Raw genomic sequence first — 17,130 nt, forward strand, 5'->3', positions numbered from 1 at the left:
CAGGATTTGGAAGCTGCTTTTACATTAAGATGCTCTGTCCAGTTTCTTTGGTCTCAATGAATAAGTTTATTTGGGGTGAGGAACATGAAACAAAGTTAGTGACAAACAGTGTGAACCGGGGCCCGAAAGAGTAGCCGAGGGGGAGGTGGGAAAGCCCTGTGGTCTCTCAAAGAAGCAGCTGACATCAGAGCTCAGGTGGTAACAACAAACAGCGGCCAATTTCCCCCCCTGACCCTGAACGTGGTAAATGACCTTTGAATTTCATGGCTACCCCGTATCGGGTAGACTGAACGGTTTGAGGTTCTTCCGCCTCTACCAAAATCCACTTGGGGGGGGGGGCGGGGTCTGGCAAGGGCTTCCTGAGGACCTGAAACCATCTTAAATGTCGATGCTGTTCCCTCCTTCTCATTGGCTGGAGTCCAGACCGTAGGCCGCCCTTTGGTTGGCTGGGAGGGATTCGCGCTCCAGCTCCCACAGGAAACGACGCAGGCGTACGAGTTGCCGATGGAGGCCGTCGTCCGACACGGGCTCCGAGAAACGCAGGCGGAAACCATCGCAGGGAAGAATCAGGGGCGGGTGGTCGGTGAAGCTCTCAAATAGATCGCCTGGGGGGTGGGACGGAAGAACCAGAGATTTATAAAAAATTGATAAAAATCAAGCCAGAGTCACAATGAGATATTTTGGCGTTCTGAGCAGACTGAAACATTTGTTCCCACTGTGCACAAATAAACACACACAAATTAAAAAATACAATTCGAATTCTTAAACCCTCCGTTTTGTCAGACTTTGCTGTCCTGGACAACAGCAGCAGTAGCTCTACCCTCATTTGACCTTAGCTACCTCTTCTGGCAAGCACAATAGAAGGCGTTAAGAGACCACCAAGAGAATGGATGCGTTCTAATTGTTTGCAAGGTCAAGAAGTAAATAGCCCATCCTTATTTTTACAGGGATATGTAAGATTCAAGAGCAAAGGACTGTGTTTAGATCACCTTTTCTTTGATCCTTGCTCAGTCCGCTGCGCATATTTTTACATTTTCTTAGCAGACATCTTTACGTTTTTAATGCAGCTGTTCTGTGATGCGTCATAAAACTCTGGTCCAGTCTGCGCTTACATGCCACACATTTGGCATGCGCGTTCAGTGTGCTTTTGCGCTCGATTTTCCTGCGCGGAACAAGAAAATCTACTCCAAAAGCGCATTGAAAGCACATTATCTAGCGTGTGCAGAATGGAGAGATGGGGGGAGGAGAGATTTATCCCACCCTCATAAAACATGTAACTGTTAGGCCCCTCTGCAGCAAGTGCAAAAGAGGTCAACTCGAACTCAGAGCTAAGCCTTTAATCAGCAAATTGGCAATGCTAATCCTTAGGCAGGATCCCTAAAAGAGAACAGTTTGGTTGGTGGTGGCGATACTTAGAGAGAGAGTGAGAAACTAGGTGGCAGAGGAAGAAAGCCTTCACTGGGTGGGTGGCCACTTCCATGTGGGCAGAGACAAGGGCCTGTGAGTCCGTTTCCCTACAGGAGGAAAAATTTCACAAGTCGAATTTCTGTCTGCCACGTGGCTATAGAATGGAACGATCCCCTGCCAGAAATAAAACCAGGATCATGAATCGCGGTGACAGCTGTGCCATTGGCTCGCCAAGAGTCGGACACGAATGAACGGCTCTGGAGCTACAGGCCCCTCAAACCCTTAAACCACTGCTGTATAAGTGGCAGGGTGACCAGTGTCTTGCGGGTCTGGGAACAAGGGGCTTCCTCACTCACTGTGTGCGATCGTGTCTCTCTCCTCTTCCGGCGGGTCCCAGTCCTCGGGGGCCAGGCGTCCTGCTCCGAGCTGGTAATTCCTGAGCACATGCTGGAGCTGGGCCGGCAACAGGGCTGGATAGTCGTTTCTCAGGCGGGACCATGATGCCTGCAGGTGAGCAGAACGCGACAGGAGAGGAGTCAGTCCAAACGTCCCCACCCGGCCCTTCAAGCTGAAAGCTCGGCCTCCCTTGGCGAGGTGCTGTCCTCGAAGTAGAAACGCAGGGGGCTTGGTGAGGGGAAATGTCTCAGGGCGGTATAATACTATACACCAGGGGTAGTCAAACTGCGGCCCTCCAGATGTCCATGGACTACAATTCCCAGGAGCCCCTGCCAGCGTTTGCTGGCAGGGGCTCCTGGGAATTGTAGTCCATGGACATCTGGAGGGCCGCAGTTTGAGTACCCCTGCTATACACCAATAGTTCTCAACCTTCCTAATGCTGGGACCCTTTAATCCAGTTCCTCCTGTTGTGGTGACCCCAAACCATAAAAACATTCTTTCACAGAAATCAAACCGAAACTGACCAATGGCATGAAGATCCATTGATCATGACTGTATATAAATTGGGTTTTTTTCGGGGTTTCTCAGTTCAGTTCTAGTCCCACCATGCCGATCTCGCTCTTTTCCTCTGCTCCAGACAGACAAACGCTCTTTCAACCCCCAAAGGGTCCCGGACCCCCAGGTCGAGAGCCACTGCTATACAGACTGTAGTCCACCCCCCAAAGCTGTCATTTTCTCCAAGGGAACAGATTTCCGTCACCTGGAAATCGATTGTAAATTCTGGGAGACCTCTGGGCCACACCTGGAGCCTGCCAGCCTTAATTCCCATCCACATCTGGGCCCTGACACCGAAATGCAAAGCGCCAAATAAAAAAAAAAACGCATGAAAACAAAAAGGCTTGCCAACGCATCCTCCTTCCATCAGGCCCTTGAACTGGAAGAAAAAAGGGGGCAGCAAACACCCACGAGCTGCATGCTTGGCCAAGCCAGCTGCTTCCTCATCTGGGTTCTCTCCCAGACCCAGGAAAGCAAAGCCTCGTGGCTCACCTGCAGCAGGCTGCTTTTAGGCACACACAGCAGGTTGGCCGTGGTGCTCAGCTTGCGGAAGAACTCGGAGGCGATGTCCCCAAGGCCGACTCCCTGCAGCCAGTCCAGCACCAGGTCCAGGTTGGTTCGGATCTGCACTGCCTTGGCCCACTGGAACAGGGACTGGGAACCGCCTGGGGGGAAAAGAGGGAGAGGAAGGTTCTGAGAACAAATCCCTGCTTGTCAGTCCCCCCCCACCCCCCCACATTCTTGCCAATGGCTCGCTTGGTCCTCGACTCCTACCCCCCTACCCCTACCCCCGCCAGCTCATGAAGGGGGGGATGAGAAGCCGCCTCCGCCTGGCCGTTTCCTGTCCTGCTCGGGGCAGCCCTGAACTCTGGGACAAGCAGGAAGCAGCCTGCTTCCGCCAGAGACCAGGACAGAAAATAGGAGGAAATGTGAGAGTGTGTGTGTTTGTGGAAGGGGGGGGATGCAGAGAGGCTCTTGTCTTTTCGCTGCGCAAGAGCAGAGAGCAGAACCTGGTCCTTCTCGTTCTCCGGCCATTTTTGCCCAAGAGGCTTGAAGTCAATCGGGCTTCCGTCGGCTTCCGATGGAGCTCTCAAACCTTTGTGGCCCGAGAATGGGCTTTCTGTTGACAGAAGGCCCACTCACAAAGAGATTTTCTCATTTTCACATTCCCCTGCTCTATCCTATTAGACCAAGGGTGGCCAAACTGTGGCTCTCCAGATGTCCATGGACTACAATTCCTTAAGGCCCTGCCAGCACTGGTGCGGACTCTTGGGAATTGTAGTCTATGGACATCTGAAGAGTCACTGTTTGGACACCCCAGCATTAGACAGATCTCACTTCTCATTGGCTAGAGTTCCCAGCTCTCTGTCTCTCTTGGTCAAGGGTGGTCAAACAATGGCTCTTCAAAGGTCCAGGGACTACAATTCCCATGAGCTCCTGCCATCGCTGGCAGGGGCTTGTGGGAATTGTAGTCCATGGACCTCTGGTGAGTCGCAGTTTGGCCAACCAGCATTAAACAGACTTCTCATTGGCTAGAATTCTCTCTCTCTCTAGGCCAGGAGTAGTCAAACGGCAGTTCTTCAGAGGTCCACGGACTACAACGACCATAAGTCCCTGCCAGTTTGGTCACCCCAGCTCTAAGCCCCGGTACTACCCACAATCAGCTGGGAGTCTTGGTTCCATTGACCCTATGATCTCTATCTCATTAAAAACGGGTCTATTTCTCATTGCCTTTCCCAATTTTGCTCCCATCCCAGGGAGACTGTGGCCCGGTTCTACCTCTCTCCATGAGGGTGTTGAAGAGCGAGGCATTGGAGAAAAAGAAGAGGTATCCGAAGGTCTGCGAGACGAGGTCGGGATGAAGGTCGCAATCGCGGGTCAGCTCAAGTGTCGCTTGGTAGATGGCAAGAGTCCCGCGGATCCCCTCTGGCATGCTGGCGAGCTCCGGCACGTGGGACAGGTCCGTCGTGGCTGTGAAGGGGTTGCTGTCCAACAATGCGGGAAGAGCAGAATACAGAGTCTGCGGGGTGAGAGGGAAAAGAATTGGAACTACAAATTGTGGCAACTAACAGGCCAGCGGGTGAGTCTGGAGGAGAAAGGGGGATTCCAGTTCTCACTGGGACACCGCTCACCTTGGTGAGGTAGTACACAGTCTGCTGGAATGTAGACATGATGACTTCGTCCAAGACAGCCATGGCCTCATCGCAAGTCTCCAGGTCGCTGGAGAGCAGAGCATTGTGGGAAATTCCTGCAGCAACGGCAACAGAGAGCATCCAAAGGGACGGCTTCACTTCGAACCGGTCTGACCTTCGTTCTTTGCCCATGGGACACCGAGAACTTTAGTATTATGTGCTGGGCTAAGGATCACTGGCAGAACACTGGCTCATGGTCAATGTAGTCCATGGAGATCTGGAGAGCCACAGTTTGGCCACCCCTGCCCTACAATCTCCAGGTGGGGCCTGCAGATCTCTTGGAATTAAAATTGATCTCCAGACGACAGAGAGAAGTTTCCCAGGAGAAAATGGAGACTACGGAAGGTGGATCCCTTGTCATTACACCTTCCTGACCTCTCCCCTCCTCAAATCCTTCCCTCCCCAGGTACCACCTCCAGGTGTTTTCCAAGCTGGGGTTGGCGACTCCGTGCCCTTCCACCCTGCTGGGACCCTACAGAGTGAAGGACGCCTTGCCTTACCCTCTAAGTCCAGGTCCTTTTCAATGTCCAAGACCCTCTTCTGCACCAGGTTGAGTAGCTCCATGGAGTTGGCCATCCAGAGCATCAGGGGGCGCAAGTCAGCCGCCACTTCCTCGATGCTGAGGTCGCCGGCCTCGCCCTTGTCTAGCTGGCTGCGAGGGTCAGACAAGAAGGAAGGCGGATTAGTGGCCAGTGACAGGCGGGTGCTCCCACCTGCCCCTGAGCGGCAGCTGGCTCTCGGCCGGGGTGTAACAATGGCAGCTGGGCTGGGATATTTGGAATGCAAGCCATTCCGCACGTTCTCAGAGTTCACACGGAGTTCAGGGTTCCTTGACATTGGTGAACTTTGTTTCCGAAGGCCGTCGGAGAACCGCCTCTCACTTTGTTACCTGGGAATCGGTGGTTTGCCTCACTTTGCGCCCTGCTGGGAATAGAAGGGCTCTCTCGTGTGGTTTCTGGGGAATTCTGACTTCCCAATATTTACGAGGACCTTTTGGGACAATCTGTTTTCACTGCAGGGGCAACTGTTCAGTCGTTCCGCTGCTGTGCAGTCCAGGCATCTCCCCGCAAGATAGAGGATATGGTGTTTTGCCAACCTTATTTCCTTCTGACACCAAATCTCCAGGTATTTCCCAACCCCACATACGACCCTGTGCTATGCCAAAGAGCACCTCCTCCCAGGGCAAGTTTTAGACTCACTTTTCGGGCTGCCGATCTCCGATCTCCTTTATCTTGTCCTAGAAAGGATATCAAGAGGGGGGGGGGATGTTAACCCGGAATATTGGAACTAACATATCTTTTCATTCCTGCCAGAGCTGAGCTACAGAAAAAGAATAAAATTTGGAAGAGCTAATAAGGAAATCTGATCATTTGCCTGCTGTCCATGGGCCGAAGGGGGTGGGGGACTGTTTTTAGTTTTGGGGTGAACCATGCACCCTCCCCTCCCCTCACTTTTGCATATCAACAGCCTCTGAATTGACTCTCGCTTCCCCCCCCCCCCCCGGTTCACGTGGATTGCCTGCCCATTTTCGTTTTTCCCTTCAAGTTCTCGGCATATGGACCTCATCATATGTTTCCTTGCTGCATTTTAAAGGTTTTTTCCCAACGTACTTTTATTTATTTATCAGATGTATAACCCGTTCCATCGGCCTAGCCACTTATAATGTTTTCCTTTTTTCAAAGGGAGTTCAAACACTTTAAAACAGGGATTCTCAACCAGGAGTCTGTCGACTGCTGGGGGTCTGTGGGAGCTTTGAAGGGGGTCCGCGGGAGCTCTGGAGGGGCATGGTATTGTTCTGCCCTTGGAACAATTATTCTGCCCTTGGAACAAAAGACTAAAGTTTCAGTAAGTGTTGAACAAAAACATGGAAGGCCGTGGATCGTGCTGGAGAGGGAAAGGCACAGGTGCCACTGAAGAAGCTGTTTTCTGAAAGCGGTTATAGAACCGGGGATGTTAGTCAGTTTACGCCAGTTTACTAGCATTAAAAGACATGAAGAAGTTCTAATGTTGTGTTCCAGTTTTTATCTCATCGGTGTCTCCCAGGGATTCCCAACCAGGGGCCCATGGACCTAGGGGTCCGTGGGAGTTCTGAAGGGTCTCCATGGGAGCTCTGAAGTGACATGGTATGGGGAGGGGAGGGGAGGTTTACAAACTGGAGCCAAAAGACAACGGAACGGGTTGCATTGGTCGCTTACCCAAACGGCCTCCTTCACCAGCTGGACTATCCGGGCGATCAACCTGGGCAGGTGACCTGGTTCTAGCTCCCGGGCGGCGTGCTCCAGGCAGAGCCCAAAGAGAAAGGCCGGGCCCAGCCGGCAGCTGGGAGCTTCCTGGAGCCGCACGATCTCAGCCAGGAGGGCCTCCTGCTCCTGGGGCCGGTAGCGCAGCTGAGGTTCTCTGCTCTTGAGGTAAGCCCGGAACGCCTCCTGCCGCTCCTGCAGGGATCTCCCGCAGGCCTGGCACGCCAGCGCTCCCACCAACCCCGGGGATACCCACGCCTTGGGCAGCCAGGCCGGCGGCGCTGGTACCACCCGCGGGTCCTTGTACATGAAGAGGAAATGCTGCCCCATCCCCAGCAAGTCTCCGGGGGCCAGTTCCACCTGGCGATGGAGCGGGGCACCGTTGTGGGTTATGGAAGCCCCACGGAAAGGCCGCACCATCGCTGAGCCCCGGGGCTGGCTGGGATCTGCCGGAGGCACCGAAGACACTACGCAGCAATGGCGCGGAAGGATGTCCGGGGCGCTCAGGAAGGTATCCACGTAGCTGGACTGGTCTCCAGCTTGGCGGCGTTCCGGGCGTCCGAAAATGTGTCGACGACGTGTCATGACGTGGATCACAAACTCCTGCAGGGAGGGCGGAAATGGAGTGATGCCAACAATAAAAGCACCCAGGGCTCCTCGGGGCTCCAGACAGATTGGGTCAGCTCACTCTCGACTCCCTTAAGAACCTACCCAACCACTGCGGTCATCTTGGGATGTCCTTCTTTGGAGGGGTCAACTTGGGATAGGGCCTTCTCGGTCGTGGCCCGAAAGTTCCAGAACTTTCTCCTTATGGAGATTGCTCAGTTCTGCTGCCAACTTCCTTGAGCAGGAAAAGATTTTGGGGTTTTGTTACCATCAGGGATTCCTCTTTCCTAACAAATGCTTGAATTGTTGCTTTCGTGTCTTTGTATGCAGCAGTTAAGAGCAGTGGCCTCTAATCTGGAGAACCGGGTTGGATTCCCCACACCTCCACATGAAGTCTGCCGGGTGACCTTGGACTAGTAGCAGTTCTCTTAGCGCAGGGGTAGTCAACCTGTGGTCCTCCAGATGTCCATGGACTACAATTCCCATGTGTCCCTACCAGCGTTTGCTGACAGGGGCTCATGGGAATTGTAGTCCATGGACATCTGGAGGACCACAGGTTGACTATCCCTGTCTTAGAGCTCTCTCCGCCCCACCAACCTCACAGCGTGTCTTTTGTGGGGAGAGGAAGGGCAGGCAATTGAAAGCCACTTTGAGACTCCTTCAAGTAGTAAAAAGAAGGGTACCAAAAAAAAAAAAAAACCCAGCTTTAAACATCCTCTTGGCTCTAGGAGGGCTCATGGCCTCCTTCAAGATCTAATCATAAAGACTTGGGAGAAACATTTTAAAGCTCTTATTGAGAGTTAGTTTATTTATTCAAAAGACTTATTTACCTTAAAATATTTTCCAGCATGACCTTTCCACACCAGGGTTGTTATCAGTTTTAAAGGTTACAACTATATTGTCTGCCCCTTGATGAGTCAGATCTGTTTCTGAATAGGGCCTACAGTATGGCTCGAAAAATCCACACAACGGGCCAGGAACAGAGAGAAAGAATTTTTCCTCAAACATGAAGGAAGCTCCTGGTTTACATGAAAAAACTCACTACAAATAATAGAAGCAACATTCGCAGTTTTAAGGGATGATTGCTCACTGAGATCATTTGAGACTGAGATCTCGGTGGCCGTTTCCAGGGTTTCTAGGCAACCACGACAGTATCACTGAGCCTTCCAAGCCTTGGTTTCTGTCAATCAAATGGGAAGGGCGAACAGTGACATAGAGCTGCCTAACTTTCCATTATCCCTACCTGTTTTTCATTGTAGCCCAACAACTGCAGGAAATACGGGTGCTCGGTTGGTGGTTGTATGAGGCACTGAGAGAGCTGCTCCAAATTGGACGAATCCACAGCGATCTCTTCGGCGGCTACAGCCAACAGGCTTTCAGCACCCTCAGCACCCTTGACCCGTGGTTCTTCGGCAGGGCCTCCTTCGGCAGGTTCACCAGCCGCCATGCTGAGCACGTTTTTCCGTTCCCTGCGGCGTTTAGTGCTGAGGTTCATCTCACTGATGCTGCGCCGGAGCGAGAGGTTATCTGCCCTCTCCTTGGGGGCCACATGGCCACCCGAAGCAGCACGAGAACGGCGAGATTGCTGCCGGCGGGTCTGGGAGTTGATCCCTGCAAGAGAGGAAGAATTGGGAAAAGAAATTGGATGTCAAGTTGACTCTCCTTAGGAATGGGGAACTGCTGCCATCAAAGAGGCAGACTCGGCCACCTCCCCCCATACACCATAAAACCTAACTTACGTCAGCAAGGATGCATAATAGGGAGAAATTGTATATGCTTATTTGTTTGCTCTTTAGGAGCATTTTAGCACGGCTGCTTAAATGGGGCAAAATATCCAAATGAAATTGTGGTGCAGCCCACTAAACTATTTAGCATCTGTTGCAGAAACGTGCACCTCGTGCTGTCTAGGGAGATGTGGCAGATCTCTTTGAACTTTCCCTGGCTGAGATCGAGTGGACTGAAAATTTAGATATTAGTATTTAGGAGGATTGCCCAATCGGCCAGCGTACCTGTCGTATCATCGTATTTTATATTGTTGCATGCTTCCTGTGCGTAACACTGCCATGCGCTAAATAAATAAAAAGGACAAGCATAATGGGCTACACCAAAATACTACCGTTACCTTTACTGCACCTGCCAGAGGAAGAATTGCCATCCTCCTGATGCCCTGAGAATTCCGTTGACCCTGATTGTCAACCACAGGCCAACCAACCCCCGGATGTCTTTGGAATGGGGACAATTGGCGTGCCAGAATTTCAGAATAAGGAAGACTACAGAGCTGGCATGTTTAGTGGAACAGAGGATGAAGAACTTATGCAATCAATCATGTTCCATATGAAAGCAACAGTTGTCTTACTGGGTCAGATCAAAGGTGGGTGTCCACCAGTGGTCAGACAGGCGTCCTTAAGAAGACCTCAAGCAGAGAATGAAGGGCTAACCCTTACTACTTGCTCTCAGTGTCTGGTATCCTGCCTATCAATACAGATCTTCCGTTTTCGGCTCACAAGCCAGACGGCTGTTGACAGACCATTCCCCCATAAAGGTACTAAATTCTTACGAAAGCTGAGCACATTTTAATGGCCTCGCTACATCTCGTGCACACGCATTCCTCAGTCTAATTGCGCACTGTGTGATTATCCCATGACGATCATTCGCTTCCTTGCATTTGTCCGGGTCTAAACAACTGTAAATGAAGAGGGTTTTGTTTTTTGTTTGCTTCTTCCCATTTCAGGACAGCCACTAGCCAATGAAGACTGGTTAGAAATACTTTACTCGATTAAAAAGGGGGCATGGTTAAGCGTTAATCATTTTCAATACAATACCTATAGGTTTTCCGGTGTTACCTTAAAAGAGACATGCCTCCACTTTTCACATGCATGGGAATTTCTTCTTCTAGGGCAGGGGTAGTCAACCTGTGGTCCTCCAGATGTCCATGGACTATAATTCCCATGAGCAGGGGCTCATGGGAATTGTAGTCTATGGACATCTGGAGGACCACAGGTTGACTACCCCTGCTCTAGGGACTGTTGTGGCATGTGTGAGAATCATGTAAGATTCCCAGGCCCAAGAGTGTCGACCAGGGCCGGAGGATTTGTCAAGCTCACAAAACTCAGAGAGCTGGATCTGGCACTGCAGAGAGTCCCCTGGAAGTTCCGCCCACTGACACCCGTCACTCACCAGAACCATCGTCATCCTCGCCCTCGGCCATCTTCTCCACATCGCAGCGCCGGCGGATCTCAAAGCGGCGCGTGCAGCCGGTCTTCGGCTTCCACACGTCCTGCAGCACGAGCGGGCGCTCGGAGTCGCCCACCGCCCGCAGATACTGGGCCTGCCAGGAGCTGTCCAAGCCATGAACGCTGCCCACCACGTCACACAACACGTAAGCATCCTCTGCGTTGGGCTGTGTCACGCCGTAGCGTTCTAGCGCTTCAGTCACCAGCTGCCGGGCGGTGGAACGCGCCGTCGCCAGCACGCTCTTATAGTTGGCCCCGGTGGAGAGGTCCCCTCCGTAGATTTTCAGGACTCCGGGCACTTCCCCCTGCGACGGGGGCTGGACTCGGCCTTCGGGCAGCGGGTCGATAAAGTCGACCAGTTTCTTCTCACTGGCCCAGCGTCCTCCACCCCCGCCACTCGGCCCTCCGGTTCCGCCTCGCTGGAAGAGGGTCGAGAGCCTCTTGTGCCGGCTGACCTTGTTCTTGGTGGCCGGGCGCATCTCCACGGGCTCGCTGGTGCGGCTGGCGGTATCCGAGGACGTAGACCTGCAAAGAGGATTGAGAACATGGAAGAGGCGGTGGGAAGATACCAGCAGCTAGAGTGCTGGGTGCAGCGGTGGATGGGGGACCCATGGCCCAAGATCTGCTCCGCTGCTATGCCACAGCCATCCTCGGCCACTCAGCAGAACCCAACCTCACAGAAATTGCAGGGAGATAAAACAAAGCGAGGAACGTTGGGGTTATAAATGGACGCCCACCACATGTAGGAATGCCCAGGGAAATATGACCATGGGTAGGCAAGTCCCTCCTTAATCAGCAGTCCTGTCTGCACTTCTTTAATCAAAATGTTTAATCAAAATGTTAATCAAAACCTCGCACCTGTCTTGCCTGCTCAGATGTGTTCCAAAACAGTTCCATTAGCACCGGCCTCACACGTCCATCTGGCACAATAAATGTCCTGTATGCTTTCGGATTGCTTAGGTTTTCTGTCGGCCGTCTGGTTAATGGAAGAGCCACTCATCAAACGCCAGCGGCTCAGAGGACAGGGTTTCCCAGGGTGCTGCAGGGCCGGACAATAGCTGCTGCACGTTCCCACCGCTCGCTCGTTCAGATGGAAAGGCCTGTTAGGGGCCGTACAATTTATTTTTCCTGCCAGCATTGAACCTAGATGGCCAGTAAGAGCCAGTGTGGTGACGTGGTTAAGGGAGGCGGCTTCTAATCTGGTGAGCCCGGTTTGATTCTGTGCTCCCCCACATGCAGCCAGCTGGGTGACCTTGGGCTTGTCACAGTCCTGATAGCGCTGTTCTCACAGAGCAGTCCTGTCAGAGCTCTCTCAGCCTTGCCTACCTCACAGGGTGTCTCTTGTGGGGAGAAGAAGGGAAGGCGCTTGGAGATTCCTTTGGGCAATGAGAAGTAATGAATACTGCTAGGTCAACGGGCTTAGTAAACTGAATCGAGGGAGAATACCTGACAAGGACTCAGGTGGGCTGTTCTGGGAGGGGGGGCGTTGAAAGCGGCAGAACCAGCTGGGGCAGATTGCGGCCTAGCTGTCACTTACTTGACTGACCCCACGCTGGGCCACCTGCGACCGAGTTTGGCAAAGTGTTTCTTCGGAGAGTTGATCCAAAGGCCGACGGGAAAGTGAAGCTTCCCGAACCGGGGACTCCCGTCTTTTCGCTCGTCCGAGAACATGGTCAGAAGGATCCGGCACTTTTGAAAGGTGGATATAAAGAGACACACACAAAACATCAATGGCTGATTTGCAGTGGGCGTGGCTATTCTCATCCCAGTGGGATCCACCTTGGGTGACTTTCATTACACCCAGACCTATGGCCTCCTGCGCTAGGTTAGAAATAAATTGGCAACTAGAGCCATACCCTTTCATAAAGGTACACTGAAGCTGCTGTACATAGTACCGGTCACCTGATTAAAAGCAAAACAAAGCAAAAATATTCTGGGAACAGTGTAAAAAGAGCAATCAACGTGAGCTAGGGCAGGCTTTCTTGATGGCCATGGAAGGGTTTTCTGAATGGATGGGAGCTAATATTTGATATATTTTTTTAAATTGTTAAATATTTATTGGGTGATATGACCACTTATGGTCATGTTGCCCCCCAAAATGGCCTGTGGCCACCTTGTGGTCCTCCAATCCATTAAACACAGAGAATTCAACTTCCAGAGAATCTCAGTTTTTGTTCCTTTTTCGAAAGAAACAGCATATGGCCAGATTCTGTCCTTACCACAGGGGACAATATGGGGAGGGCATGACTACAGCCGTGTGCCTGCAGTGACCAATGAAGACCAACAAAGAAGCGACAGAATGACCGGCCAAACCCTCACCATCTTGAATCCCGGTGGGCCCGGATAGGACACGCCTAGAAACATTTCCGGGTCAGGGGTGACGCAGACTGGCCTCTATGTCGGTGCAACCGGAGGTGGGCACACCCGGCCTGCCTGACCCCGCGTTTGTGATGACGTGGCAGGATCTGCAGCAGGACGGAAAAGCTCTGCGATACCGTCCCTTCACATCTCACCCCTCCCTTGTGAAAACATGCCCTCAAAACCAACAAAAGCTGAAACACAACAGCAGAGTCTCTTAGTAAAGGGTAAACATTATGCAGGGCATAATTATAAAGGGCAACATTATGCCTGGCGGGTTTCTCCATGAAGAAGAAGAAGAAGAAGAAGAAGAAGAAGAAGAAGAAGAAGAAGAAGAAAGAAAGAAGAAAGAAGAAAGAAGAAAGAAGAAAGAAGAAAGAAGAAAGAAGAAAGAAGAAAGAAGTTGGCTTTTATATACCCCTTTTCTCTACTCCAAGTGGCTTATATTCACCTTCCCATTCCTCTCCCCACAACAGACACCCTGTGGGGTGGGTGAGGCTGAGAGAGCCCAGATATTACTGCTCTGTCAGAGCAGCTTTATCAGTGCTGTGTGGAGCCCAAGGTGACCCAGCTGGTTGCACGTGGGGGAGCGCAGAATCAAACCCGGCTCGCCAGATTAGAAGTCCGTGCTCCTAACCAACTACACCAAGCTGGGCTTCCAGGGGTCCTGCGTGGTGCCTGCTCCCCCATGGATTAGGGCCCCTTTTCCCTCTTCAAGGAGACTCAGAGTGACACCCCCTTCCCACTGTGGGGGTCTTCTCTGCCTGCAGTCCGGCTGCTCCCACCACAATTGTACTCTGCCAGGGCCCTGCGAATCCTTACACCGGATCTGGGAACCTGTAAACCACCCCTGCACCATCCAAACATCCTTACAACCTATAAATTGGTCTGTCCGGCTTAGAGTACAATTGAGATCAAGATAACAGAGATTTGTTTTCCCGTAGACATATCCTACCCAATAAAGCCTTGACTCTGCGGTCACTGATCTTGAAGCCGGGGCTGGAGAGCTCCTGGAAGACTTAGGTCCAGGTGACAGACATCAGCCTCCCCCTCCCCCCCCATCCACCCAATTGAGAAAATGGCTGCTCCAAAGAGCAGGTTCAAGGCCATTATACCCTGCAGAGGCCCTCCCCAAACCCCGCCCCCACCTGTATCCGCCCCAGTTCTCCAGGAATCCCCCAAATCAGAGCTGGCAACCCTTCTAAGCTCCCCATCACTCTAATTCACAAATCCTCACTTAAACAGGACCCCGTGTTTCCCTGCCAAAGAGGCAGGGACACTTAAGCCTGCTCTTCTGTGCCAGACAGGAGGGTGAGTCAGAGGCCTTGAATCAAACTGTTACGTCAACAGGAAAAGAAAAGGCCTAAAGGCCTCCTGAGCTCTGGGGTCCCGCTAGCAGGAGCCGCACCCCACACGCTGATGGGTCCTCGGGAGAATAAATTAATGGAAACCATATGACACCCAAAGTGGCAATCTAGGTCTCCCCACCTCACCAGCAACCGGTTCTCATTCCAAGAGCGCTGAATATCCTCGTGCTTCTCCGGTTTCCACAAGTGATTTTTAGCCTCATTTCATTTCCAGTGCATTGTTTCTTATTATTGCAAAGATAGCAAGAACAAAAAGAGCCCATTTTGATCTGGTTATTCTACAGAGAGCCGGCATGGCGTGGGGGTTAATCTGGAGAGCCGGATTTGATTCCCCGCTTCTCCACGTGCAGCCAGCTGGGTGACCTTGGGCCAGTCACCATTCTCTTAAGAGTTGTTCTCACAGAGCAGGTCTGTCAGAGCTCTCTCAGCCCCACCTACCTCACAGGGTGTGTGTTGTGGGGAGAGCAAGGGAAAGGTGTTTGTAAGCCGCTTGGAGACTCCTTCAAGTCATGAAAAGCAGGGTATAATAACTAACTCTTCCTAAATTGCTAGATTTCTTGGCTTCTTTTCTGCCCCCTATAAAACACAGTGCTCTTTCACAGAAAACTTTGGGGGTTCTGTTTCCTAGGACTACATATTAAAACCACAGAGGGCCTGATCAAGAAAAATCTAAATTGCACCTCCCCACCCAGCAACCACACAATAAAATAAAATGACCCAGGGCTTTTTAATAATATCAGCCACCTGCTTTGCTCTTACCTAATGAATGTGATTCTCTTAGCAGCTCTTTCCTTCCCCTGGGAAGGGGACCCTAGGGTTGCCAACATCCAGGTGGTTCCTGGAGATCTGGAATTATGACCGATCTCTATATGACAGAAATCAGTTCTCTTAGACCAGGGGTAGTCAAACTGCGGCCCTCCAGATGTCCATGGACTACAATTCCCAGAAGCCCCTGCCAGCATTTGGGAATTGTAGTCCATGGACATCTGGAGGGCCGCAGTTTGACTACCCCTGTCTTAGACAATCAGTTCTCCTAGATCTCCCTCCCGCTCAAAAAAAATTTTTTTTGTTCAGGAATTTTCCAACCCAGAGCTAACAACCCAAAAATCACAGATCTAACAAAGAGGGCGAATGAGGCTCCTTGGCTCCTATGGTCAAGAGAAGTCCTTTCATCTTGATAATCAGCCGCTGTCTGGACAGGAGAACCAATTGAGAGTCCAGGGGCACCTTTAAGGTCAACAAGGTTTTGTTCAAGGTATGATCTCTCCTGTGCACACACACTTCCACAGAGACTATGTCATGTACAGGATTCAGCTTTTGGGTTGAGGGGACGAATCATAGAGTGGGAAGAGACCATCTCTTGGACTACAATTCCCAGAAGCCCCTGCCAGCATTTGGGAATTGTAGTCCATGGACATCTGGAGGGCCGCAGTTTGACTACCCCTGTCTTAGACAATCAGTTCTCCTAGATCTCCCTCCTGCTCAAAAAAAAATTTTTTTGTTCAGGAATTTTCCAGCCCAGAGGTAACAACCCAAAAATCACAGATCTAACAAAGAGGGCGAATGAGGCTCCTTGGCTCCTATGGTCAAGAGAAGTCCTTTTGGATCCTCCTTGAATGGAAAGCAGTGGGGCAGAGCACTAAGGGGGAAACACCATCCTCCCTTCCGTGAATTCCTACCTGAAGACCGTCCCTTCCCACTTTTAGATCCCGTACATGGGAACTACGGGGTGCTGTCTCGCAGGGAGAGCGTTCTTACCTGCTCCGACCGTGTCCCGGAGGCTGCGATCGCCCTGCTCCTTTCAAGCCCCACGCAGGGCAGGAGCCATCTTCCACTCCAGGGTCCAGTGCCCACTGCCTGGCCGGAGCTCTTGTGCTTGCCGTGAGCGAGTCCAGCGATGACTGTGCGCGGATTTCCCGTGCCTCTGGTCATTCACACACAGGAGGTGCGGCAGGAAAGGGAGATGGCGGGAGGGGGGCAGGAAACTGGCTGGGAAGTAGGGCCTCTCCCAAGAACTCCAGAGTGGGACGGGCTGGCTTGGTCCGTGCATCTTGGCTAGCGAGGGCAGGAAAACCAAAGCAGGAAAATAAAGGGGATGGGGGGGGACAATCAGAGATCCCCCACCCAAGCCGTTCACAGCCCACCCCCGTGGTTTGATGTGGATTGGAGAGAAGCCCATTTGGTTCTTCTTGATAATCAGCCGCTGTCTGGACAGGAGAACCAATTGAGAGTCCAGGGGCAACTTTAAGGCCAACAAGGTTTTGTTCAAGGTATGGTCTCTCCTGTGCACACACACTTCCACAGAGACTATGTCATATTCAGCTTTTGGGTTGAGGGGACGAATCATAGAGTGGGAAGAGACCATCTAGGCCATCTGGTCCAACTCTCAGCTCACTGCAGGATCAGCCTCAAGCCTCCAGGATGAGGATCTGTCCAGCCGCTGCTTGAAGACCACCAGTGAGGGGGAGCTCCCCACCTCCTCAGGCGGCCCCTTCCACTGCTGAACTACTCAACCTGTGAATTCCCACCCCCCCTGATATCTAGTTGGTATGGCTAACTTTTTGTACAGCCGCTGTAGCCATGAGCATGGGTTGCAGACCCTAGTCAATGACCATGCTTGTATTAGATGATTTTCTTTGGCTGGGCTGCCATTAAACAGAAGCAGGCTCTTGTCCCTTGGCCACTGGCTGTGCTTCTGCAAACACTCCCCAAGCTGGGCTTGCGGTGATGCGCCTACAGCTGCACACTGCCCCAGGTGGCGGTGCATGCACATAAC

General features: G+C 52.0%; 1 protein-coding gene across 4 annotated transcripts; it reads right to left on the minus strand.

Moving 5' to 3' along the window:
• Positions 1–52: 52 nt before the first annotated feature.
• On the minus strand, positions 53–16,405 carry RASIP1 (Ras interacting protein 1). Of its 4 annotated transcripts, XM_077314861.1 has the most exons (13): positions 16,113–16,250; positions 15,114–15,219; positions 12,167–12,318; positions 10,574–11,154; positions 8,640–9,007; positions 6,746–7,393; positions 5,750–5,787; positions 5,051–5,202; positions 4,491–4,606; positions 4,138–4,378; positions 2,851–3,023; positions 1,764–1,911; positions 53–605 (listed from the first exon to the last, which is right to left on the minus strand). In XM_077314861.1, exons 3-13 carry the CDS (start codon positions 12,298–12,300, stop codon positions 406–408), a joined length of 2,799 nt encoding a protein of 932 aa, XP_077170976.1. In that variant the 5' UTR covers positions 12,301–12,318; positions 15,114–15,219; positions 16,113–16,250; the 3' UTR covers positions 53–405. The 4 variants fall into 4 exon arrangements, with proteins under 4 accessions (XP_077170976.1, XP_077170973.1, XP_077170975.1 ...); XM_077314858.1 differs by lacking the exon at positions 15,114–15,219 and having other exon boundaries at positions 16,113–16,405; XM_077314860.1 differs by lacking the exons at positions 15,114–15,219; positions 16,113–16,250 and adding an exon at positions 13,943–14,066.
• Positions 16,406–17,130: the final 725 nt, after the last annotated feature.

The sequence above is a fragment of the Paroedura picta genome, chromosome 16, assembly GCF_049243985.1.
Source record: "Paroedura picta isolate Pp20150507F chromosome 16, Ppicta_v3.0, whole genome shotgun sequence".
NCBI classification, from domain to species: Eukaryota; Metazoa; Chordata; class Lepidosauria; order Squamata; family Gekkonidae; genus Paroedura; species Paroedura picta.

Bases quoted from the DNA above. Each gene is read 5' to 3' on its own strand.
- RASIP1 (XM_077314858.1), bottom strand. From the start codon at position 16,286: ATGACCAGAGGCACGGGAAATCCGCGCACAGTCATCGCTGGACTCGCT. The intron at 5,203-5,749 runs GTGAGTCTAAAA...TGACCCTCGCAG, and splicing joins GGAGATCGGCAGCCCGAAAA to CCAGCTAGACAAGGGCGAGG. The intron at 1,912-2,850 runs GTGAGCCACGAG...GCTCACCTGCAG, and splicing joins CTAAAAGCAGCCTGCTGCAG to GCATCATGGTCCCGCCTGAG.